The 25,714-nt window shown below is 35.9% G+C and overlaps 2 protein-coding genes across 3 annotated transcripts in view; both read right to left on the bottom strand.

Moving 5' to 3' along the window:
* The window catches only part of LOC149948981 (mite group 2 allergen Tyr p 2-like), a 327,603-nt gene that overhangs the window by 151,731 nt on the left and 150,158 nt on the right, over positions 1–25,714 (bottom strand). The gene's annotated exons all lie outside the window — the stretch shown is intronic.
* On the bottom strand, positions 2,786–16,299 carry LOC149948987 (putative fatty acyl-CoA reductase CG5065). 2 transcript variants are annotated; one of them, XM_090174205.1, is made up of 10 exons: positions 16,163–16,299; positions 9,636–9,793; positions 8,274–8,390; positions 7,866–8,041; positions 6,509–6,866; positions 6,399–6,443; positions 4,739–5,097; positions 3,900–4,029; positions 3,703–3,830; positions 2,786–3,269 (listed from the first exon to the last, which is right to left on the bottom strand). In XM_090174205.1, exons 1-10 carry the CDS (start codon positions 16,176–16,178, stop codon positions 3,110–3,112), a joined length of 1,647 nt encoding a protein of 548 aa, XP_090030331.1. In that variant the 5' UTR covers positions 16,179–16,299; the 3' UTR covers positions 2,786–3,109. The 2 variants fall into 2 exon arrangements, with proteins under 2 accessions (XP_090030331.1, XP_090030330.1); XM_090174204.1 differs by lacking the exon at positions 16,163–16,299 and adding an exon at positions 9,945–10,018.

Genomic DNA, 25,714 nt, shown 5'->3' with positions numbered 1-25,714 from the left:
TCCTGACCTTAAAGATTTTTTGTAGTTGGGGCTAGGAAAGATTTTGTGACACCTAGGTATTTTACGGTATTATCTACCGTTTATACACAGAATCGTAGTAAATTAGTTAAATAATTTAATTATTGTTAATTTTTTAAATAAAAATTAAATTATTAGATCTCCTAGGTAGTATTATTTTTAAATCGGCCGAGATACGAACCCGAGTCCTCTTGCACGATAGGTGAGCGTTCTACCGCAGAACCACGGATACAGTAACGCTTCACTCAAAATTAAAAACTCTTGCGAGGAGAGGTATATTTTGGCTTGCCAACTTGTATTTATTTGTATGTCATGTTCCTAAAAACGGTTAGCTCTAGAGCTTTGAAATTTTAACTCAATGTTCCTGGCCTGATTTCCAACTAAACGTGCCTAATCCCAAATAACTGACATGGTTATTAATCTAATTCAATTTTACTCATAATTCAATTTTATTTTACTCGACTTTGGACTTTCGCCTCTTTGCTTCCCTTATCTATTATACCAGCTGGTCTCGGCGGTATTTTTCTGGGCGCCTCCATGTTTGGTTTTCCCCCTTTCAGCCCCATCCTCCACAGAGTGGATGCTAGACTCCCCTGAGTCCCCTCTGGTTGCGACTTGCACCTCTTTACTTCCCTTATCTAATTACAGATCTTTTTTTTTTAAATGTCACGTGGTCGCGCCGTTATTTGTTTTACAACTTCACCCGGTTTGTTTCCCTCTCTTGAATTCCTTGCGCCCGTCCCGACCTTTAAACTTTTTGAACGGGTTAGTGTGAAATTCATAGAAAGGACGTTAGTGCGAAAGAAAGGGACTTCGTAGAAGGGGAGGTTTAGTTGGGTTTTTTAAGTAGTTCAGGACTTCATGCTACGCGTTTTTACTACGTTTTGCGTGTGTTACGTTTTTGCTACGCGTGTTGCGTTTTTACTACAGCGTTTACCTTTCTTACATACATATCAGATCTAGCTAGTTATTTATAAACAAAACTGAATAATTATTAATTTATTAATCAAACCTCGAATCAAACCAACACAATTATGAAATAGGATAGATTATTTGTTATTTGGGTTTTTAACCTTTTTATATATTTTTTTTAAATGTTTCCGAAGAACCCCTGGAGCCATCTCGCGGCACACAGCTTGAAAATCATTGCAAAAGACGGTAAAATAAATTGGGCTGAATGTTTTAACCATCGCTGCTCTTTCAAAATTGGATGCTATCTAGCCTCATATGCTAGCCTCTATGGAGGAAACACTGGATTGGTTGATTTTTGAGCCTGCGCCGAGACCGCTTTTTTCCTGCTGCTCCGAAACAAATATCTACGTTAGATGGTTAGACGTAAATCCGCGTAAATCACGATCCCTCGTGGAGTACGTGGCGCCATCTAAGCTCGCTGACCATTATATATAAAAAATAAAGGCTGATATTAATGCTCGTTTAACTAGAAAATTAGCTCTAACTTTGAACTCTTTAAATTAAAACGCTAGCTATAAATTGAATGAATCTGATAAATGTGAAAATCGATTGAAATGACCCCATCAAAAATTGTCCTGAAGCGGTGAGGATGGCAGTGGCAGCCATGCCGTCACGAAAAGTTTCACTTTTTTCTAACCCCCAAACTTCAAAAAACCTTCCGAGGCCGGGAAGCCGTTTTAATTTATTTTAACGTCTATGGTATGTGTTAGGAAAGTTAAGTATTAAAATTCGCTGATCGTTAGGACATAGTTTGCACCGAAGGGAGGGGCCTATGGTCTCCATGGAAACCGGGAGGGGGTTCAAAAACTCAAAACATTTCGCCAATAGCTACTAAATAGGTATCCATTTTGTTGGTTATCTCATTGAAGTGACAAAACTGACGAAAATTAGATTTATATGCTTTAAAGTTTTTAAAATAATATCGTTATGGGCCTTAAGCAAAACCAGATAAGATTTTAAACCCGGGTTATTTAAATAAATAGCAAATGACGACAGGAATATCTACGAAAAGAGGTTGGCAAATTTTATCAAATTAGGCCTTTTACAATTACCTTCGGTATCGAATAAAATGACTATATTCGGTTTCTCTTCCTAATTGAACTAATCGAACAATTTTTAACAAGGCAGGTAACCATTTTTAACGTGAAACTAAATTCTTAATCCTTTTAAAATAATTAAAATCCGCAAACGATTGAAACTGTAAACCCTCGCATTTTAGTAAGAAATCTACACCAGCAAAATGGCGTTATTGTACGGTTCATTCTTGCTCAAATTACAAATATTACATATTTATTCTTGGTGAATATATCTATACTTGGAACTGCGTTATTGATGACGTAGGGATGCCAACTATGTGATTATTATTATTATTAATCACTGCGCGAATGGCGGATATTGTGCAGCGCAATGGCAAAGTCCATGTTTTGGTGCGAAACAGTTTATAGACTTCGTGCCTACTTTAAATTTTGGTCATAAGTATCGCCGCCTACCGACCGAGATAAAAATTGAGTATATGAAAGCTGTCTGCACGTTCAAAATTATCTCTGCACAACAGCTGAAAGTTTCAAGCGAAAAACATTCAAAAGCAGTGTGCTATTTCTTCACATATTTAGTTGACGGACATTAAGGCAGACGGCGCTATATTTCCTAAGCACGAAGCCTATACTATACCACGGACATTCAATATATTGAATATTTACTATATTGAATGTCCGTGGTTTGTACCAAATTGCGCCGCGCACATTGGCGCGAAAAAAAGTTAAAATAAAAAATATTTTTTTCATAAAATACACTTATATTTTAATGATGAATCTTAATAATTATTAATACAAAACAAAAACTAACCCCGTTGCGAGCTTTTTACAAGTTTATAGTCTCGTCAGGTGATTAGAGTATTCTCAAAAGGAACAAAAAAACAATATCTTAAATATATATTTTGGCACACGATTTGGTCGTATCAGTAACAACGCGATTAATTTCGTACGCTAACTTGTAAGATCTTCATTAATTTTATAATAGAAATTTTTCTTAGCAAGTTGAAATAGTGGCGAAAAATGAGGTTGATTTAAATTAATGTACATTATATTGATTGTTGATAATTTTTCTTGGAAAAATTACACTATTGCGCTATCGAAGGTAATGGCAATGAAGAGTAGACTTTGAGGGCCAAGTCCATGATGAAGAACCACAAGCTCCTGGCGCCTTCGGACCTCAGCATCAGTAATCGCCAGAAGACAATTACCATGGCGAAGTTAGTCAGCTGTCCAGTTACGTACAATCTATATTTTAAGACAATAGTGTTAGGAGGATAAGTAGTCTCTATCTTCCGCGTGTTTTCGGCGCGGAATGAAGAGTGCTTTTTTGCGGACGAAATTTACTTTTCATCAGCAGGTAATTTTACAATGAAAAAAACTTTAATATTCATATAGTAAGCTAACCTAACTCAACTTAACCAAAATAAACACTGCGAAAAACTAGACCTAGCAATAGCTTCTAAGATTTCGGAGACCCAGAAAAAGGAAAAAGGTGACTTAATCCGCATTAAATGAAATTGGGAACTGTTGTTACGTTTAGTCGCTTCTAAACAGACAGTTTCAGCAACTCATGAAACGAAAGTGTTGGTTCGCGTAAATGTCATCTTCGTGCGTCGCTGAAACTGTCCATGTTCACCGTATGGAGGATAGTTCGCGGACTAAAGGTTGCGTCTCTCACCTCCTCAACTTTGTCCTGGCGGCGGGAAGGGTAGATTCCTCCTCTTTCAGTAAGAATTTCCTAATTCCGAGGATGTAGTCCTCAAGGTACTTGGTCCAGTCCAACTCTCCGATTGAAAAATTGAAATTCTGCAGTTGCGAAAGTAATTGGTCAGTAATTTTCCCTAATTATTAACGCTTGTGATATTCGAGACTAACGTTTTTGTCTTTCAGGGTGAGCTGTTTGCCTAAAGAACTGACGTTGTCACTGTGAAACAACCATTCGTGCGTTGTGAAGTATTCTAGGGTGGCTACCGCTTTGTGGATTTTGCGGTAAAGCCGAACAATCCTGAATCGAAACCAGAGAGAAATATATAAATTAGCTTCCTCGACCAAACAAAAGTAAAAACATTCCGACCACCAAATGAATGGCCAATTTATCAATTTTCGTTTGGTTCGCATTAAAGTGGTTTTGAAAATTGGGAGTAGTAATTGGCCTTTTCAATTTACGTAGAGCCACGTAGCGACCAACGCGGGAAGTTTAATATTCGACTTCTAAGCAGACGCTTTATTATTTATCGTCTGCTTATCGATGGCCACTACGTATTTATAGAATGATGTTAATTTCCAAGGCTCTTGGTTGGTCAAAACATTTGGTTGATACCAAAAGATAGTTGGTGAAAATTCCCTTCCTGTATCTTGCGAAGACTCACTTCCCCTACGTCATAGCGTCGTCTGTTCCGTAGTCTTCTCTCCCACTTTCCCGAACTTAAAGGTAGTATGAAACTTTATTTTTAAGAAGGATCAACGAATTTCACATCACTGCCAACAGGTTTAACAAAAGCTAGTGATGATTGGCGCTAGTTACGTTAAAATCAAGTCGTGGAGCTTGTTATTAGACGATATTTTAATTTAGTTCATACTCCCTTTAAGGGAAGACGATGGAACAGGCGACATTAGTCCAAGGTGGAAGCGTGTTTTCGCAAGATAGGGGGAAGGATATTTTGAGCAACTTGCTTTCGCAATCGACCTATTAGGGACGAGTGTATATAGGTCACCTTGGTTTTCTTCCCCTGATCATGGATCCGATGTCGACAAGGCAGGCTGGAAGGTAGTGCTGGAACATGATACTGATATTGTGCACGACGCGACTGGTCTTGAAGCTGCCCCCGGGATAACGGAAGACTTCGTTACTTGGGATCTTGAGGATGAGCGGGAAGGCAATTTTTTCCAGTTGGCCCCAGGTAATTGGGTTGATGCCGCCCGAAGTGCAGTTGTACACCATGATGTTGTTTGGCCTTTGAGTGGCCGTGTGGTATGCCACCGCGACCATCAAGTTGATGACCACATCGACTGGGATGAAGTCGGCCTTGATGTTGGCGGTGATCAACATTGAGCGGAGTACCCCCTTACTCGCCTGAAGGAAAAAAGTTCCACGGTCACTCGCGGAAATTGAGACATCATTATTATACCCCCATGCTTATAATCATGTTTTTCTAAGAACGCATTGGGGAAATAGCATATAGCTCGCGGTACCACCCTCGCGTACTTAAGAGCGACGGTTTGTCTAATAATTTATTTAAATTATTGTGTTCGCCTTTCGCTACTTTATTTCCAAAACCAGGTAACTCGAAAAATTATTTTTCGATAAAATTCCTCTTTTGTTTGTTAATTTAATGTACAAGATGATGTAATATTTAAAATATAGTTAATAAATCAGGGGGATTGTGTGTACTTAAATGTTAAAGCTAGTATGAACATCCATATTTTGGGTAGATCAACGAATTACAAATTTTTTCCACCAGATTTATAAACAAGGGGTGATTGGCGCTAGTTACGTTAACAACAATTGGTCACGCGGATGAGTTCGTTCATACTCACTTTAATCAGAATACGTAAAATCAAAAGCAGACGAACTTTCGATGCCAAAGTATGCGAGAGTGGGGTTTTGAATCTGCGCATATTCTTAGGTACCTGAATTGATTCTTGGTTTTCCGGAAGTGTATCAATTACTAATCATCCGCGTGTTAAATGTTTAATGGGAGCCATTTCTAGAATAACCACGCATTTTTGGTAATAGAGTGTTTTCGTCTGATACGATTTTGAAAACTTATAACGTCACAGTTGTAGTGTTAACAGTGGTCACCATGACAGTTACTTTTTTATGAACAGGCACATTACATTGGTGACGTCGTGAGTTTCGAATTGAAAGCACTCTATAGGTGCTCTTTGCATCGTCGCCATAGTGAGCAGAAGCACCGACACGTGATAATTGGTTTTTATTCCGGTACGACGTCAATTTCACGTAACTCTACAAATAGCTTACGGAAATTATATGGCCTAACTGACACACTTACTGAGTATAGTTATAGGCCTTTCTATAAAGTAACAATGGCCTTCTTGTTTAGATGTATCGGGCGCGTCACTCGTGACGTAGAAATAACGTTTCACTATCATAGCCATAAGAAAATTCGACGAGTCACCCTTTTTATAGAGATCTAACCTTCAAAACTGAACTAAACTTCTACGTATCTTGTGACGAAAGCGATACATTATGTTCGGGAAGCGTAATGACTTGATAGAAAAACCTTTTAGAAAATAGAGGCTATAGTTGCGGTTACACAGATAATATATGGCTGGAACTATAGCCTCTGTCTAACATGATTTTTCTGGTAACCCAAACATTACCTTCTGTTAATAATTTGAAGTAATACTTACGGCAACTAGAAGTCCCGTGGGTCCGTTGATGTTATCGACCCATCCCTAAGTAGTAAAACAAAAATGAACCTCGAGGCATTGACCTTTGAGTGGGGAGGCAAAGCACTTACTGGGAAGGGCTCCCGGAGGGCGGCGGTAACGATGGAAGGTCGGACGATGGCGATTGGAAGACTGCCGGATTCCTCGATAAGGAGGGTTTCGGCCAACGCCTTGGTGAAGGTGTAGGTGTTCGGCCTTTTCTTGGTCAGCTGCGGCGTGATGGTGGACAGTAGTTCGTCGTCCATCCATTCGACGGTGTCTATGATGTGTTGAGGGGCTAATGGCGCGGGGTAGACTATCTCTTCCACTTCGTCGCGGTCGCAGTTGCAGTAGGCGGTCGAGACGTGGACCAGAGAAACCAAGTTGGGTAATTTGTGGCTCAGTTCGACTAGTCTTCGAGTCCCGATCACGTTAGTTTCAACCGAAGCCCTGTTACGAGTAAGTAATTACGTATTGATAGGTTCTGACATAAACATTTTTTCACGATTCATTGTTTATATATGGCCATGGAATCAACTGAAAAATTCGACCCAAATTTCACGTGACGTCGTCTGTATTCTATCCTTAACTCCCAAGCCTAAGGAAATATGACAGAACAGACGACGTGATGCGTAGGAGGAAGTGAGTCTTCACAATATAGGGGAAGATATTTTTCACCTACTGACTTACGGAATCGACCGATTTGTCGAATCCATCCAAGGCAGTATAATAACCTTGGTGCTCAAGCTACAATGGCTACTGAAATCGGGTTCAATTCTTACTAATTGTGTTAACGTATATTACACTAGCCTTTGATCACATTTTTCTACGGGAATTTTAATAAAGGTTAAAGTATAATAGTAATATAGTTTGTCTCATTATTGTATTCGTCATTAAAGCTCTGGCGTCTTTGGTATTTTGTATTTTAGTACGCATTGCCACAAATAGAGGGTAAGAGAGGCCCTTTTTGCTTAGACGTGTTTCCGCTTTGAAGCGCTTTTCGGTGAAATTTAACACGGCGTCGTTATTAATAATCCGGAAAAAACCCCTAGTGTCGTGTAGCGCCATCTCCAGCATTGTCGGAATAAAATCTTAATTCTTAAACAAACCTCTTCTTCTACCAAAATATGTCTATTGTTATTAATAAAGGTATTTAATATTAATATTATCATTTAGTTTGGTGTAATCAAAAGGATGTGTACGAAAATTATTAGATTGTAATATTTACAATCATAAAACCGCGTTCTTTTTTACGAATACTAATTTTGTTCACCGATAGATGGCACTATTACGTAGCGCATCCAAAAAAATGGGCCTTCTGCTAGCTGTCTTTTACCACGGGCCCGTATGCAGCGTAAGGTATCTATGCTATTTTATATATCTATGTTTGCCACCCGTGATAATGGCTCGTGTGCGTAGGCCTTAATAGTTCTCAATTTTGGTCTTTACTTGAGTGGTTCGTCGAACTTGACGGTAGCGGCGGAGTGGAAAACGACGTGGACGTTGGCGGCCAGAGTGGCCAGATCGGAGTCCGACAGCCCCATGTTGACGGCGGAGAGGTCTCCCGCGATGGGAACCACCTTGCAAAGAGAAGACGGGTTCTCGACTCGCACGCGGTCGAATACCTGCGCGGACGACAAGAACGTGAGATTCGTTATTGGTCCGTGTTTGTTTGTCCCTCTCGAGGGCTCGGACATTGGCAAATTTTTAATCTCAAAGTGATTTCGGAAATCAGAAACCGCTTTTGAGATTTGCGAGTACGACTTTCTGATTTCTGGTTTTGGAACTGATTTTCGCCCAGATTTTAAAGATTTCCAAAATCACTTTTCTGCAGAGAGTAGGGGATTTCCAATTTACCTTTCCATTGAGCATGTCGTTGAGCCTCTGCTGGGCCGTTTGCTCGTTTTTCGATCGCAACAGGATGTAGACGTTTTTCACGCCAGTACAAGAACGGAGCAACTTTTCGACAAGCACCTGAAACGAGTTTGAAGTAGGGTTAATCGGTGTTTCTAGAAAATACGCGAGGTCACGTGTGAATGTTTTTTCTACGTCACTAGCTATAGGCCTCGTTCGGTAACTCTAAAAAAGCTCAGCGTTGAGCTCAACGGTCAGTGGTTTTTTACTGAACGGGTTCTTTGACTTCCGGTTTTGACGTCACGTTGAGCAACGAAATCATCTTCTGTAGGAGCAGATTTTTCCGTTGCTCAACGGTCACGTGACGTCGTAGCACGAAGTAAGGCTAGCGGCAGACGCCGCAACAGACGATATTTTACAAAAATTACAACAAGCGTAAAAAGCGTTCAACAAGATCCTACGTCACGTTAGCAACGATCTCAACGAAAATAATTTATCAGATACTTCGTTGAGAGTTACTGAACGCAGCCATAGTTATTGAAGATATGGAGCACGCGCTCAAGTTGATAAAGATTTTGGATTTTGTAGTCGACGTGCGAAACGCCGTTGCCAATAGAGTACTAAAATGCTTAAGCTCGTGACGCGGAGAAAAACATTTGATTTAAAGTACAAATACATTTTGAGAAAATCGAATTTGAGAATATATAGAACCACTTTTTTATATTTATACCTCAAAATCTATTTTACGTAGGTTTTGAAAAAACTGGTATGGTCGATACCCGAAAATACACCCAATTCTGAAATCTACTACCAGAAAAGTGATAACTTAGTGGGTAAATTAATTTTTCCCCGTTTCTACAAAACTTAAAGGACATCTGTTGTAGATCTATAAATACTGAAGTGGCGTATTACTCTCCTTTGGTCCTTACATTGTGAACGAAATGTACCAACTGGTGTACTTGTTACCGTTAACGCGCAAGTAATCAGATGTACAAATGATCGGGTAATATATTATTGGAATTCGGAAAAGAACTTGTAAGTACTAAAATCAAGAGTGGTGTAGCCGCCCCTATCGCCGCCTTATTTTAAATATATTCTCAACCGATAGGGTTAAAATGATAAATAATACATCAATCGATATGAAATAACATGCCATAGATATCCTAATATAAATTTCGCTGATCTGGGGCCAGAAAGGTGAACATTACGTATCTTGTGATTTATCAATTTTTGCATAGTAATCTACGTACATTTTATAAGTTCGACTTGAAAGTTATATATTCGGTTAGGCTTGCGTCAAAATATTTATTTTAAATAAGGGGTTTATGAAATGATCGGAATCAAGTGTACAAAGGCTATCTTTACCTTTCCCATGAATCCGGTCGCCCCGGTGATGAAGATGCTTTTGTCTTGATAAAAGTCGTTGATAGGAGAGGCGTCGTCATCCAACACCATATCTAGCCTGTTCTTGTAAGCGTTGTTATTGCAAATATCGCTCTGGTAACTGGCTATTTCGTCTTCTCCTAAGAAAAAAGAAAAAGTTCATTTTTTACATAAAAATTTAAAACGCTTAACAGCCGCAATATGACAAATATTTCTGACATCGCAAAGTTTCAAAACGATACAATCCATTTTGATCAGTAGGAATTTAAGATGGATATATTTGAAGAATACCTGAACAATCTTCCATAACACGCGGTTAAGTTCAGTTTCCAAATTCAACAGCAAAAAATTCTCAAAATGGCGTTTAGGTATAGGGGAAATCGAAATGGTCTATACTATCATCAGCTATATCAAGCTGCGAAGTCACAGTCTCTACAGTTGTTGTTGATAATAGTCGCGTGTGGCTTCAATGTCGAAAGGATTTTAAATATTTAAATTTTTGGGAATAATTCTAGCCACTTTATCGTCGGCAGCTTCGCGGAAATTGAAGAAACTCTGGGAAATGGTGGTTGGAATCACTAAAAGAGTAATAATCTTCGCTTACCATAGAGCCACATTTAGTATAACGAGCTTAGGTGGGTTTTATTTACGAGCATTCATTGTAAATGACCTCGGTTTTGAAAACCAAATTACAGGCCTAAAGGTATTCTATTGTTGTATCGCAAGCGATGAAATAAAGCTTATTTATCGATATATAGTTATTTTTAAAGAAAAACTCGAGGGTTTTAAAATATATTAATAAACAAACCTGTTGGAATATTCTATGGTCATTTCTGAAGAATAAATTTGCTAAATATTTTTTTTTCGTTTGACAATTTTCCTTAGTTCCTTTTACTATTGTATTACATCCAAATCAAATCGTCCCGGCTTCTCATTGGTTCACTGAAACTGAGGTCTACCAACGCGATTGATTCGGGGGTAAACTTGACCGTGATCGTCTCAGCGTTATCATTATCCTTAAGTGTAGTACCATAAGTCTATAGAAGTATTCTAAAAGTATGACATTTCCCATCCTTCAAACGCAAAACGTTTACTGACTCGCGAGTGCTATTCGCGATACCAGGAACTAAAATAAGGATTTTTTAGAACTGCCCAAAAAATAACGTCGATCGAGCGAAGCGAGTGAGCCGCTATATACAAACTGAACCCTAAAAACATAATTTCAATGAGCTATAAAAGCACCGAATCCAGAATAGTATAGCAGACGAATACTTTATCAAAATTATGATATAACACAGACCTCTAGGTGTTAGAGGTCTGTGGATATAATAAGTAACTTACAAGGAGACTACCCGAGGTGTAACTCACCGATTTTGTTTAAATTCAGGGATTAAGTAGACCTTCACGTAACTTAAAAAACCCCAAAGGGAAAAAATGCGATGGGCTTTAGTTTTACCATGGCAACCGAAAACGTTTTTGACAACTAAAATATTATATTTATCTATGTAAATTAACATAGGAAAATCGAAGATTCTTAGGGTCCCCCGTTATGAAATTATTAAAAAAAAATTTTAAACCAATTTGGTTAATTTTGGGTAAATATCAAATTTGATATTTACCCACAATTTGATATTTACCCACAATTAACCACCTTAGTTTGTTTAAAAAAAATTGAATAATTTAGGAATCTTCAATTTTCCTATGTTAATTTACATAGAATATTTTAGTTGTCAAAAACGTTTTCGGTTGCCATGGTAAAACTAAAGCCCATCGCATTTTTTCCCTTTGGGGTTTTTTAAGTTACGTGAAGGTCTACTTAATCCCTGAATTTAAAGAAAATCGGTGAGTTACACCTCGGGTAGTCTCCTTGTTAGTTCAGCCAAATTGGCGGCGTTTGTCGAGATGTACCGGAAAGACCCGTTGACATCTCCCATCAGGTAATCAGCTATTTCATATTTTTCATACGGTTCTGCGATAAATTCACGATAAATAGCACTGCCCAAATTCAATTTTAGAACTGCAAATCAGAGTTTTAGAACTGCGCAAAACGGCCCACTATTTTAGGCGCCGCGAGTCACACATTCTTCCGTTCGCTCTGGCATCTCACGTAACGTTTGACAGCGCCCACTAGGGGCTATTTTCTTCCCGGATGGCGTCTGAATAGAGTGGGGTGGTGGACTGGTTAACGCTTTCGCCTCGTGGCAATAGGAGCCGGGTTTGATTCCATGCAGCTTGTGGCACTGGGTGCAACTTCGGAACTACTAATTGAATTTGCAAATTATCTCCCTATCGGTTTAAGGGGTTTTCCCTCGAGTTATTCGGTTTCCCCTTTCCATAAAAACTTGTCGAGGCTAACCGTAATAGTGAGTGTAGGGAGCTGTTGGCTCGCGTGGCACGCGGGTCTTGCCACCACCCTCCGACGCATTGTAACCCGGCCACCTGTATTAATTTCTTTAAAAGTCGCTCGATGACCTAGGCCTAAGGTGGAGCCTTGGGTATTAGCCTAGCTGATTATTGAAGCGTCCTCGGGGAACCAATTTTTCGAAGGACTTGAAGCTGGTCCTTCCGTTGTTGACCATGCCGAAGCATTTCAAAGTCAACTAGGTAATTCTTAGATGTCCTTGATAATCCACTGTCATAGATTATAAAGAAAACATTCTCCTAATTATCATTATTATTTCGGGCGCTAAAAACGGCGCTGTGAAAATATAGATAATTGAACTACCACAGAAAAGTCGATTTAACTAGCTTCTCTCAGACACACAGTTTTCGGGTCCAGTTAAAAAACATCGGAAAACCGCGAGTGAGGACTATCTTTAGTCATTCGTGTTTTGTGGTGACGCGATAGCTAGCGCGGTATTTCTCTGAAAAGGTCGAAAATTTTAGCAATAAATAATCAGCTAGGCTAATACAAATGACTTTTTAAAATATTGGTTTAAATTTAATAATAAATATATATTTCTTATTGAATAATAAGCTTTTGGATAATATCAATAATATCAAAGGGTAGTATATTTTCTCCTCAAATCGACCTATACGATGCGTACTTAAATTCAACGAAAGTCAAGTATCCTTCTGAGAGTAATTAACTTTCCAACGCCGCGTTTATGACCCGAAGCGAAAGCTAGGATTATCCAGCGCAATAAAGGTTTGTTTTTAAATGATAATTACGAATGAAATTAAGAAAAATGAAAGTAAAAAGAGCCAAAGAATTTTATTGAAAAACGAAACTGTAGCGACCTTCGCGATCAAGTTTTCCAAGTGAAAGTGAAATGTTTTCTAGCGAAATGAAACGTGTAGCTTCCAAGAAAGGTCGATACGTGATCGGAGTTTAATAGTATTCTCGGAGAGACGTGCAATCCATTTTAAAACGTACATTTTAACTAGTATTATGATTCATTTTTTATTGAAGAGGTCAAATTTGAAATGCCCTTGGAGATTTTGTTTTGCGGAATTGAAAAGAAAAGTATTTTAAAATCGTCGCTAAATATTCGGTAATTTTCGAAAGAAATTGTAATTGAAGTATTTTTTTAGCTATATTATTGCTATAATTGTTCGGTTTAAGATATTTGATTACTTATGGAATCGGGATATATTTATTATTTTTATTTTATTTATTAATTTATTATTATTTTTTATTTATTAATTTATTATTATTTTTTATTTATTAATTTATTATTATTTTTTATTTATTAATTTATTATTATTTTTTATTTATTAATTTATTATTATTTTTATTTATTAATAAAAATACCCTGTTAGATCATTCCCTTGGGAGTGACGGCATACCCAAAAAGATAAGCGCCTCTAGCGAGAAAAATAAGCAACTTATAATCAAATTATCACGCGCCAGTCCTACTCTCTGTAAAAATTTGGCATGCTGAATAAAGGAAACTGACACACTTATGTGAAAAATAGTTATACACCTATGGTCATAGTTATGGTTAAATTTGTTAAAAATGATAAAGGGTTTTCGCAAGAATTAATTATGGGCAGCACCCTGTTCATCGAGTGATTCCCGGAAGAAAAACCACGCCCTTCGGCTCTCTTCCCCTGTTCTTTCCCCCTTTCTGCCGGTAAGCTCTCTCTCTCTCTCTCTGGCCGTGTAAGTGGATAACATCTTCCAGAAATCATGAAAACCGGGACTATAGCTGCGGTCACAAAAGGTCTGCCGCGGATTCGGGAAAAACCAGAGTCTATCCACTTAAAACACATCTTATCTTTTAGAGTGTTTATTCTTTGGTGTTTTTTTTAAAAAGCTTAGTTTTACCTCGAGTTTTACCAGCCTTGAGAATTTTAGCGTTTAAATATTTTGTTCAATACTTTTATTTTATTTCAAGTTGAAGTAAGCCTCAAGATAAACAATTCTACAAGTGTCTAACAGAACAGCTTCAAAAAGAATTATTTTCGGCAAAAGAACAATGTCAGAGGAAATAGAAAGCCGGACCGAGCATCTTAGGTATCGTCTCTTTCGGCCGAATTCCCATTTGACCGAATAGTTTCATTTTTCCAGCCCAATGGACTGCCAAATCGAAAGATCCCATAGCCTTCGCATTCAATTTAGGTTAGGTTGGATCAAGGTTCGTAAAAAAGGGAACTATAAGGTTGCCTCGATCGCGTGGTTTTTTATCAAAATATTACGGGTTTTGCGTTGCTATGGAAAATCATGACGTCACCCAGATGAGATCGTATTGAAAATCAACGGAGGCTCATCTGGATGACGTCATCAATTTTAACTCGTACAGATATTTTTTCAAACATCTTCTTGATCGAGACCCCCTTGAGGTTGGGTTAGGTTTATGGCCCCCGTAGACGGTAGTAAAATTTAATTTAATTTCGGTCGAATGGGACCAAACATATATTTAATTAAAAATCGCTCATTTGGGCTATTTTCGGTCGAATAGGACACCAAAAAAGAACGCATTCGGTCGAATGGGACCAAAGCGAATTTTATTCCTTTGTTTTTCGGGATAATGGTTATATTGAGATGATATTTAGCGTGTCTGGCCCTTTATACTTTTTTATAATGTAATTATTAAGTATTCATTATAAACCCGGCCATATTAAAAAGGGCGCCTGAATTGTAAAGACGGCCCTGCCTACAAGTTTTTCCGTTCCCGTTTTCGAGGGGTGTCTTAACCTCAGGGTTGGCTGATTGAAATTAATTTGATTATTAAAATCAAGATTTAAATCAACTAATTTTTTTTAGAAAATCATTGGCTTAAATCAGATAATGTATTTAAATGGCAAAAAATAGGGTTTTAAGAAATTAAAATACATAGAAAATCTGAGCAAACTAAAATATTAATTAGTAATTAATTTAATTAAAATTTAATTTAATTCAACATTATCTAACTGATAAAAGTAAAATATCCACCATTATAAATTGTATGAAATCCAAGAAATCGAATGATTTGATTTTTATTAAAAAAATCAAAACGTGGCAACCCTGCTCGACCTGTCTCATGAAACACACGCGGCTGAAGTTGTCCCTGGCCCCTCTCAGGATGGAGGAGGCCCAAGCCCAGCTAAGGGCCCGAGAATCGTCACCAAATAGTCATTCTCTCTAAGTTTAAATAAATTAATTCCAAAATCCCGAAAAAAATTATTTTTAAACATATAAAAATGTCAAAAATTTAGGAAGGTTATGTTTTATAATTTAAGGAAAGCTGTGTTTGATAATTTGGAATTGTACATGAATCGGTTGAGAAAAGTCTCTTATAAGGAAAGTATTTTATTTTATTGTTAAATAAAAGCGCTTCAATATCGCAATCAATTAAAATTATTACGGATATTGGAGAAAAACTAATATAAGGAAGTTTGGTATTTTAATATTCAGAAATAGTGTTCCAATTTCACGCCCAATTTAATTTATTCAATCAAATTAAGTAATACGAATTAGGGTAAAAATGAATTAAAAATGGTATAATTAAAAACTGGCGGTATTTGTTTTTAGTCTTTGAGCTTGAACGTGCGTTTAAAATATCGAAATATATAACTCTTTGATTAGTAATTATGAAGCCGGATTTTAGTTGGGGTTTGTGAATATTAATTTTATTTAGAATTTTGATGAAATAAATACATTTAATTTGCTTTTACTTTTATTTAGAATGGTAATAATTAACAATTTTAATTTTAATAATTTTAAATTTAATATTTTTAATAAAATTATTAAATTAAAATTTAATATTTTTAATAAAATTATTAATTTTAAATTTAACATTTTTAATAAAATTATTAATATTAAATATATATTAAGCAGTAACGTATCTGTCTAAGGCCACGAAACTATCTCACAAATTGATTTAAAAATTTAATTTTAAAACTAAATTAAGCGTTTGGAATAACATGGAAGTAAAATAATTAATTTACGTATAATAATCACAAATAGTTAGATAATAGTTCTAAAATAAAAAGTTTTAAATTCTCCATTGAAATATACCAATCATGAAATCATAATTAATCTGGAAAAGGTTGAATAATCTGGAATATATTTGGAATAAACATACCTGTTTTAGGCGACATAGTATACCGCGCAAAATATTATTTCAAAAAATAAATTTAATAAAAATTTAACTATTTGGAATAAAATTTAGCACGATTTAGAATCCTCCGAGTTACCCCAGCCCAAAATCCAACTCAACAACGCGACACTTCCAACCGAAGATTAACCATTTCCATCGGAAATTCAACCACTATATACCAAAATACGTTCAGGGTTAAAAAATACTTTCGATTCTGACGTAGCGAGTTACCCGAGATATCCAAATATTACAAAGACCGGTTCCTTCCAATGTCAACTAAAGATGTGTTTTTGGCGCTCTCTTTAATGGCTTCGTTTCGGATTAATTCGTCTACCGCGAATTACACCCAGAATTCCGCAACACTTTTACGTTCTTATTAAATTCATTCGGGTGGTTTTTTGTTTCTATTCAATAGAAATGTGATTTGGGTTTTTTCATCTTCTCGTTCTTCTTTTCACGCTTAATTCGCCGTGAAATTTGCGACTGGCTTAGTCAGAACTGTTGGAGAAGCGAGCCCTTAAAGGGAAAATGCATTTACCATATTTATTTATATATATATATATAACAAATTGGTTATGGCGCGTGTTAGCCGACTACTTATCGATTTAGTTCCTACTCTTTTGAAATTATGTATGAATTTGCATATTAAATAATAATTAATAATAATAATCAGCTAGGCTAATACCCTTAGTACCACCTTAGGCCCAAGTCATCGAGCGTATTTTAAAGACATTCATTCAGGGTTCATCAATGAAATTCACGTTTATCGTTACGTTAAAAGCAAACTTAGCAGACGGTATTTCGTTTTAGTGTTACCGAGGGGTCCGACATTCACGCAAATCCCGTACACTCTAGAGAAAAATGGTTTTTATAAATCTTGAAATCAGCTTCATAATCCTGAAATCTTGGTGAAAGTTAATTTCAAAATCAGCCTTATAAACCCGAAACTCGCGCTCTGAAATCTCAAAATCATTTTCTGATTTCTGAAATCACTTTGAGATTCAAAATCCCGTACGCAAAATTTGCAAATGTCGAACCCCTGAAGTTTTACTCCCTTTAAGCAAAGTTGTTTTCTTCTTTTGCTAGACAATTTAAAACCAGATGTAAACAGTACAAACTGCACTGCACCTATGTTGCTAACGATGTGAAATGTAAAAACTACGTCGATTAAGTATATTTAAGTATCTATAAACGTATTTTCCCGATGTTATAGTTTCATAAAATTACTCTATTAGGTTAATTTATTTTGAAAATCAGCAAGAGCTTGAGTAGGCTGATGTTTCAAGAAAATGACATCTATCAGCAGTAAATAGGGATAAAATAAAAATAAAATCTGCTCGGCTAATACCCAAGGCCCAAGTCATCTAGCGACTTTTTAATGCCTTAATTCAGGTGGGTTAAATTGAGTAGGAGGATGGTGACAAGCCTTCATGCCACGCGAGCCAATAGCTCCCTACACTTACTAAAACTACTTCTCAACATCCATTTGTTTACTTGTACTTAGGGTGCTGCCTTGGCTAATAGTCTCACTGAATATTATTTCTCAATTCAAAACATTTTCATTTATTGAGGTATCATTTTCGGAGACATTTTTAATACTTAATTTTTTTTGTATTTTTCATTTTCTTTAATCAAATGCGATAAACTATATTTCGGTTGTTTCAATTCAAAATATTTTAATTTATTAACGCCCAAAAGTTTATAAAATATTTTACATTATCAAAAATAATTAAAAAATATTTCATTATCATTCAAAATAAATGTAAGAAGTTTCTGTAGTCTCAATAAAAATATTTTTTATTTACTTTTCGTCAAAGTTTTATCAGATATTTTAAAATGATTAAAACATGTTTTCCGTCTTCTTTAAAAATTCCATTTCATTTAAATCAAATGCAAGAAATTATATTTCAGTTTTCAGCTGAATTATCAAAACAAAATTTGATTATGTTTAACTATCAAAACAAAATTTGATTATGTTTAACTATCAAAACAAAATTTGATGATGTTTAACTATCAAAACAAAATTTGATTATTTTAAACTATAAAAATAAAATTTGATTATTTTTAACTATAAATGTAAAATTTTATTATTTTTAACTATAAATGTAAAATTTGATTATTTTTAACTATAAATATAAAATTTGATTATTTTAAACTATAAAAAAAAATTTGATTATTTTTAACTATAAATATAAAATTTGATTATTTTTAACTATAAATATAAAATTTTATTATTTTTAACTATAAATATAAAATTTTATTATTTTTAACTGTAAATATAAAATTTTATTATTTTTAACTGTAAATATAAAATTTGATTATTTTTAACTATAAATATAAAATTTTATTATTTTTAACTGTAAATATAAAGTTTTATTATTTTTAACTGTAAATATAAAATTTTATTATTTTTAACTGTAAATATAAAATTTGATTATTTTTAACTATAAATATAAAATTTGATTATTTTTAACTGTAAATATAAAATTTGATTATTTTTAACTGTAAATATAAAATTTGATTATTTTTAACTGTAAATATAAAATTTGATTATTTTAAACTATAAAAATAAAATTTTCTAATTTTAAGGTATAAAAATATAAATTGTGGTTATTTCTAAAAAAAATATAACTTTTATAAGTAATTTATTTAATAGTTGTTTCTGCTACTGGAATTTATCGTAATAAAATGTATTCTTAATAACATTAATTGTATTGAATGATCCCTTTTCGAAGGTAATGTACATTTCTTTGCATCATTGGCGGGGCATTTTCTTTGTAATAGTGGGGTATCAAAATGCAGTTATTCTGGAACAGTACGTGCTTGGAATGTCCGAATGGGAGGCCCTTGGAACACTCTCCGGAAGGTGACTGCGAACGCTTTTAAGATTAAGAAACCAGACGGGTATATTTACTTGTTATTTTAGAAATTTTCGGACGTGAATCCTTGGACGAAATAAAAAAACGGTTTGTTTTTGAAAATGAAATTTTATCTGAAAGTTAAGATCTCTTAATATTTGGTTCACGCTATTCCAAGGTGCTTCCCGGAAAAGTTTTCGTTTTAAACTAAAATATAACAATCAGAATTCGTATAAATTAACATGAAGTATTTAATTCGTCTTCAACCTTCCCTAAATTCCTTAATTAATACTATCCCACCTCGATCCTTGTAGCTCCGTAAGCCTTAATAGTGTTCAATTCGAGGGTTAAATGACATTCAAAAATACGTCTGTTTCTTATTGTTTTACATTTAATCTAAAACGTGCTTTTTGAAAAAAAAAAAATAAACGTTTTTTTTAAATACATTTAATTTAATAATTAACTTCTTCATCGTAAGTTCAGAGTGTAGTAACAACAAAATAGATGACGTCATTTAAAATATTTTGTTGAAATATAATATTAGTAAGGTTCTTCGTCGCTGAGATGCTGAGATAAGATAGCAAAGATATCTGCCCGACCCTGTCTGTTATTATTTTATCCGGGCCGCCCTGACACGCTTTTGGCGGTCTTGGTATCCGGGAAGAGCCCGGACGAAGGATACCACGCTTGTTGAAATCAGGGCCCGCCAGGATGCACGGGCCTGTGTGGCTTTTTTAACGGCTCTGTACCTTTCTCACGTGGCCTGAAAGGTACACCAGGGGCATAGCAGCCACGCGGGCTGGTTAAAAATGTCCTCCCCCCTTTTGGAACTTTTACTTGGGCCAAACCATGGTTATTCAACATCAGGGCCGTGCAGAGGGGGGGGGGGCAGGGGGGGCAAAATCCCCGGGGCCCGGGTGAAAAGGGCTCACGAGGGGGGCCCGTAGCTGTAGGGCCCATCGAAGAAGCTCAAGGGGGGGCTGAAAATCAAGATAACTTGGGATAAGTTTTCAGGGCTCAAGGGGGGGGGGGGTACAAATCGAAGGGGCCCGCGAGTAAGTTTGCCCCGGGCCTCAGGATCCCTCTGCACGGCCCTGTTCAACATTAGGAGGTTAGTTTACGGAATCTTCGGATGGCGCCCATAAGTCAGATTAGTAGTGAAAAACTAAATTAAATTAAATTAAATAAAATGGCTCTTTTTTGTCGTTATTACGTGGCGACGCCATCTAGGTTAATGACACATGTACGTAAAGATAACCATAATTTTAAATTAATATTTAATGGAAATATTTATTTTATTTCTAAAAGTAAATTCAATTTATTTATTTTCATAATTATTCGACCCCACCATAATTTTTACTTTTGTCACGAGTTTCGGTTCATCTGCCGTAGATGGCGCTGTTGACAAATTAATCTGGGGTGGGGGGTAATACTTCCAACGGATTCTCGGATAAAATTTGCTTTATCTCAGCAAATAATTATGATACATCGGATATCGCATTACCCGTAATTACGTGCAGATATTATCAGATCAGTTGATACCGGTGAAATTATAAACCAGATAGTTTAACCAGAAACAAATATGAATTCGTTGTAAACTAACAGACAGATTGTAAGCGGATTAAATTCCTATCGAAATTTTATTTAGCGATTTTCTTGATTTTCTTTTCACAATCAGAAGAATGAATCTGATACAAATGGAGACCAGATTGCTTGATGAGAGAAGCAGGCCCGTCTTAAGACCTTTTGGGGCCCTCGGCTAAATTATTTCTTAAGACCCTTGCGATACCCAACGGTCAGCCTTTGTATGTTCGTTATCTAAATTCAACTACTTAATAATCAAACCAAAACTTTTAATTTCATAAGTATATCATAAGCCTACCGAAAATAAGATTTTTACTGACATTGACTCGCTGTTAGGTTTTAGAAATTGTAGGTACCGTATGATACGCGATGTGGCGATGAATCAAATTACTTTGGACGTAACTAAAAGACACATAATAGTAAATGAGCATAAATAATATTTAACCAACTAATCCCTAATCCCTAGGGTAGTGGTAGTTTGGCTGGCCTTTCCGGGCCCCCGAAACTGACTGAGGGCCCTGGGCTGTAGCCCATTTAGCCCATGCCTTAAGACGGCCCTGGAGAGGAGTAGAAAATAATAACCGGATCTGGCTGGACATGCATCAGATTTATAGCCCGGTGTACCGGTAAGATTTAAACCACACCACCGGAGGTCCATCATCAAATGCCCTACGCCAACGTCCACACGCCCGGACAGGTGACAAAACCAGCATGGGTAGCAGAACCCTACTACTGATGGTCGCACCTTCGACGCAAGCCGCTCAACCCAGCAGAAGGTGCAGCAATGGGCCGACCAACTCGCCACTTCGCACACAATAGTGGGAATAAGAGCGGATGCTCTGGCAACGCCAGCCGGCACCCTACCCAGAAAGGTAGAGAGCCAAGCCCCTTGGAAAGAGCGCCTAAAGGGGAACGGCGGGCACACGGCAGACCGCATAACCCGGCACAGCTGGCACCGGATATCCCGGTGGAACCCCAAAAGGCCGGGAGATGGGCGCCGTGCCCTCATACGGAGGCCCACAGCCCCACAGCAGGCAACTCAATCCGCCGAGACGGCCAGTTTGCCCGGCCCCTCTCCGTTAGTCCGGGCCGAAGCCCAGTTACCAGCAGCCCACACCGGACCGAAGTCGGAGGTGGAGATAGGACCATTTGGACGGAGCTAACATCTCCCAGTGCGCCACCGCCCGTGCTGGGTCACAAGAGCCGGACCCCGACTCCCCGGTAAAGCCACCAGTTATTGCACACTCTGATCCCTCGTGGGCCACCGGATCTGGCTAACTAATTCTTTTCTTTTATCTGATAAGTTCGACCTGAATAACTAGTAGAGGCACTATTTATTTTACTGGTGTATAATAACCTTGGCCACCTGAATTAAAGGCCATAAAATTCCCTCGATGACTTGGGCCTAAGGTGGTGCCTCGGGTATTAGCCTAGCTGATTATTATTATTTATTATTAGAAATCGAAATTATTTCTGGAAATATCTCGTGAATTCGAAGAAATATTTGAAATTTTAAGAAATATTTGTATAAATCGCAAAAATTTATAAAATTCGTTAATATTAGTATACAGTGTGTTTTTTGTTCGGACAAGTGATTTTTTACAGAACCTACTTAAGATAGAAATTTGAAATTTTTATGGTTAAGTAAATACACCGAGGGACATTGTTTGATGAATTTTCACAATTTTAGAAAATATTTTCACAATTTTAGAAAATATTTTCACAATTTTAGAAAAATTATTTTTTTACCACTAGGTGCTAGGTCGATTTTGTCAACTGAGAATTTGTAGAACATCATCTGAAACCTACGAATACCTTGTAAAAGACCTATTTTTCACTGAAAAACATGACTTGACAAGCTGGGCAAGCCAAAATAAACTTGTTTGATCCGGGAAAGCGATAGTCGCACACTTTATTTCGAAATCGTTGTTTACTCATCTCAAATTTCAATCATAATTTTTGTTGGGAACTTTTTCTAGCCTTTACAAAACTTTGGAAAAGGATTAGAAACATCTACTTAGACATAAATTGTTTAAAGTTGACGTACATTTTTGGTATTTAAGTCACTTTTTGTTTAACATCATCGAGATCGTCAATCTTCGAATGTTGTTCGTTATTCGAGAGTCGAGCGGACCGAAATTGTTGCCCCGCTCTTTGGAGAAGGTGGTTGAAATCTAAGAAAAGTGTGTGAGATTTGTCAAGTGCGACATCCAAACCGAAAGCCGTCCCTAAATATTGTAAAGCGAACTGTCAGTGACTTTCAACAGTTTGCTTATGTTGAACCTAGGTTTCGTAGATTGGGTCAGCCTCAGTTTGACTTCGAGAACAATGTTCTTGGATATTTTTCCGCATACCCTCGAAGAAGTGGCGTGGCCGCGAGTGTCAATTGAGGTTACGCAAATATGGGTACCATCCATACAGAGCAACGCTTCACCAAGGACTGATTGATAGGCATTTCCAAAGACGTGACGACTTCTGCAACTGGCTGTACCGACGATCCCCAATTTTCGCGCCATGTTCAGTACACCGACGAATGTTCTTTTTTTCGAGATGGACGTTTTTTCAAGCATCAAAATAATCACCTATGGCAGTACGAAAACCCTCACCAAGTTCAGTCCCAGTGCTGAATATTTTGGTTTAGGCTTAGGAAATCGTTTGATTGGTCCAGTGTTTTTGCCTCCAAATCTCAACGGCCAGAACTATTGGCCAAATTCGGAACTATTGAGAAATATTGACAAAATTCGGATCTATTGAGAAATATTGACAAAATTCGGAACTAAATTGAGAAATATTGACAAAATTCGGAACTAAATTGAGAAATATTGACAAAATTCGGAACTATTGAGAAATATTGAGAAAATTCGGAACTATTGAGAAATATTGACGAAAGATCGGATCTATTGAGAAATATTGACGAAAATTCGGAACTATTGAGAAATATTGACAAAATTCGGAACTATTGAGAAATATTGACAAAATTCGGAACTATTGAGAAATATTGAGAAAATTCGGAACTATTGAGAAATATTGAGAAAATTCGGAACTTTTTAGATATATTGACAAAATTCGGAACTATTGAGAAATATTGATAAAATTCGGATCTATTGAGAAATATTGACGAAAATTCCGAACTATTGAGAAATATTGACAAAATTCGGATCTATTGAGAAATATTGACAAAATTCGGAACTATTGAGAAATATTGACAAAATTCGGAACTATTGAGAAATATTGACAAAATTCGGAACTATTGAGAAATATTGACAAAATTCGGAACTAAATTGAGAAATATTGACAAAATTCGGAACTATTGAGAAATATTGACAAAATTCGGAACTATTGAGAAATATTGACGAAAATTCGGAACTTTTGAGATATATTGACAAAATTCGGAACTAAATTGAGAAATATTGACGAAAATTCGGATCTATTGAGAAATATTGCAAAAATTCGGAACTATTGAGAAATATTGACAAAATTCGGATCTATTGAGAAATATTGACAAAATTCGGAACTAAATTGAGAAATATTGACAAAATTCGGAACTATTGAGAAATATTGAGAAAATTCGGAACTATTGAGAAATATTGACGAAAGATCGGATCTATTGAGAAATATTGACGAAAATTCCGAACTATTGAGAAATATTGACAAAATTCGGAACTATTGAGAAATATTGACGAAAATTCGGATCTAAATTGAGAAATATTGACAAAATTCGGAACTATTGAGAAATATTGAGAAAATTCGGAACTATTGAGAAATATTGACGAAAATTCGGATCTATTGAGAAATATTGACGAAAATTCGGAACTATTGAGAAATATTGCAAAAATTCGGAACTATTGAGAAATATTGACAAAATTCGGAACTAAATTGAGAAATATTGACAAAATTCGGAACTATTGAGAAATATTGAGAAAATTCGGAACTATTGAGAAATATTGAGAAAATTCGGAACTTTTGAGATATATTGACAAAATTCGGAACTATTGAGAAATATTGATAAAATTCGGATCTATTGAGAAATATTGACGAAAATTCGGAACTATTGAGAAATATTGACAAAATTCGGATCTATTGAGAAATATTGACAAAATTCGGAACTATTGAGAAATATTGACAAAATTCGGAACTATTGAGAAATATTGACAAAATTCGGAACTATTGAGAAATATTGACAAAATTCGGAACTATTGAGAAATATTGACAAAATTCGGAACTATTGAGAAATATTGACAAAATTCGGAACTAAATTGAGAAATATTGACAAAATTCGGAACTATTGAGAAATATTGAGAAAATTCGGAACTTTTGAGATATATTGACAAAATTCGGAACTAAATTGAGAAATATTGACGAAAATTCGGAACTATTGAGAAATATTGAGAAAATTCGGAACTATTGAGAAATATTGACGAAAATTCGGAACTTTTGAGATATATTGACAAAATTCGGAACTAAATTGAGAAATATTGACGAAAATTCGGAACTATTGAGAAATATTGACAAAATTCGGAACTATTGAGAAATATTGAGAAAATTTGGAACTATTGAGAAATATTGACGAAAATTCGGATCTATTGAGAAATATTGACAAAATTCGGAACTATTGAGAAATATTGACGAAAATTCGGAACTATTGAGAAATATTGACAAAATTCGGAACTAAATTGAGAAATATTGACAAAATTCGGAACTATTGAGAAATATTGAGAAAATTTGGAACTATTGAGAAATATTGACGAAAATTCGGATCTAAATTGAGAAATATTGACAAAATTCGGAACTATTGAGAAATATTGACGAAAATTCGTATCTATTGAGAAATATTGACGAAAATTCGTATCTATTGAGAAATATTGACGAAAATTCGGAACTATTGAGAAATATTGACGAAAATTCGGAACTATTGAGAAATATTGCAAAAATTCGGAACTATTGAGAAATATTGCCAAAATTCGGAACTAAATTGAGAAATATTGCCAAAATTCGGAACTATTGAGAAATATTGGTAAATATCGCAAAATGTGAGACAATCCGGAAATCTCGTGAAACCCGATAAAACAGAAATCCAATGGAAAGATACGAAATA

The sequence above is a fragment of the Leiobunum rupestre genome, chromosome 4 (genome assembly GCF_980474605.1).
Source record: "Leiobunum rupestre chromosome 4, qqLeiRupe1.1.hap1, whole genome shotgun sequence".
NCBI classification, from domain to species: Eukaryota; Metazoa; Arthropoda; class Arachnida; order Opiliones; family Sclerosomatidae; genus Leiobunum; species Leiobunum rupestre.
This window is presented reverse-complemented; position numbering and strand designations above follow the sequence as displayed.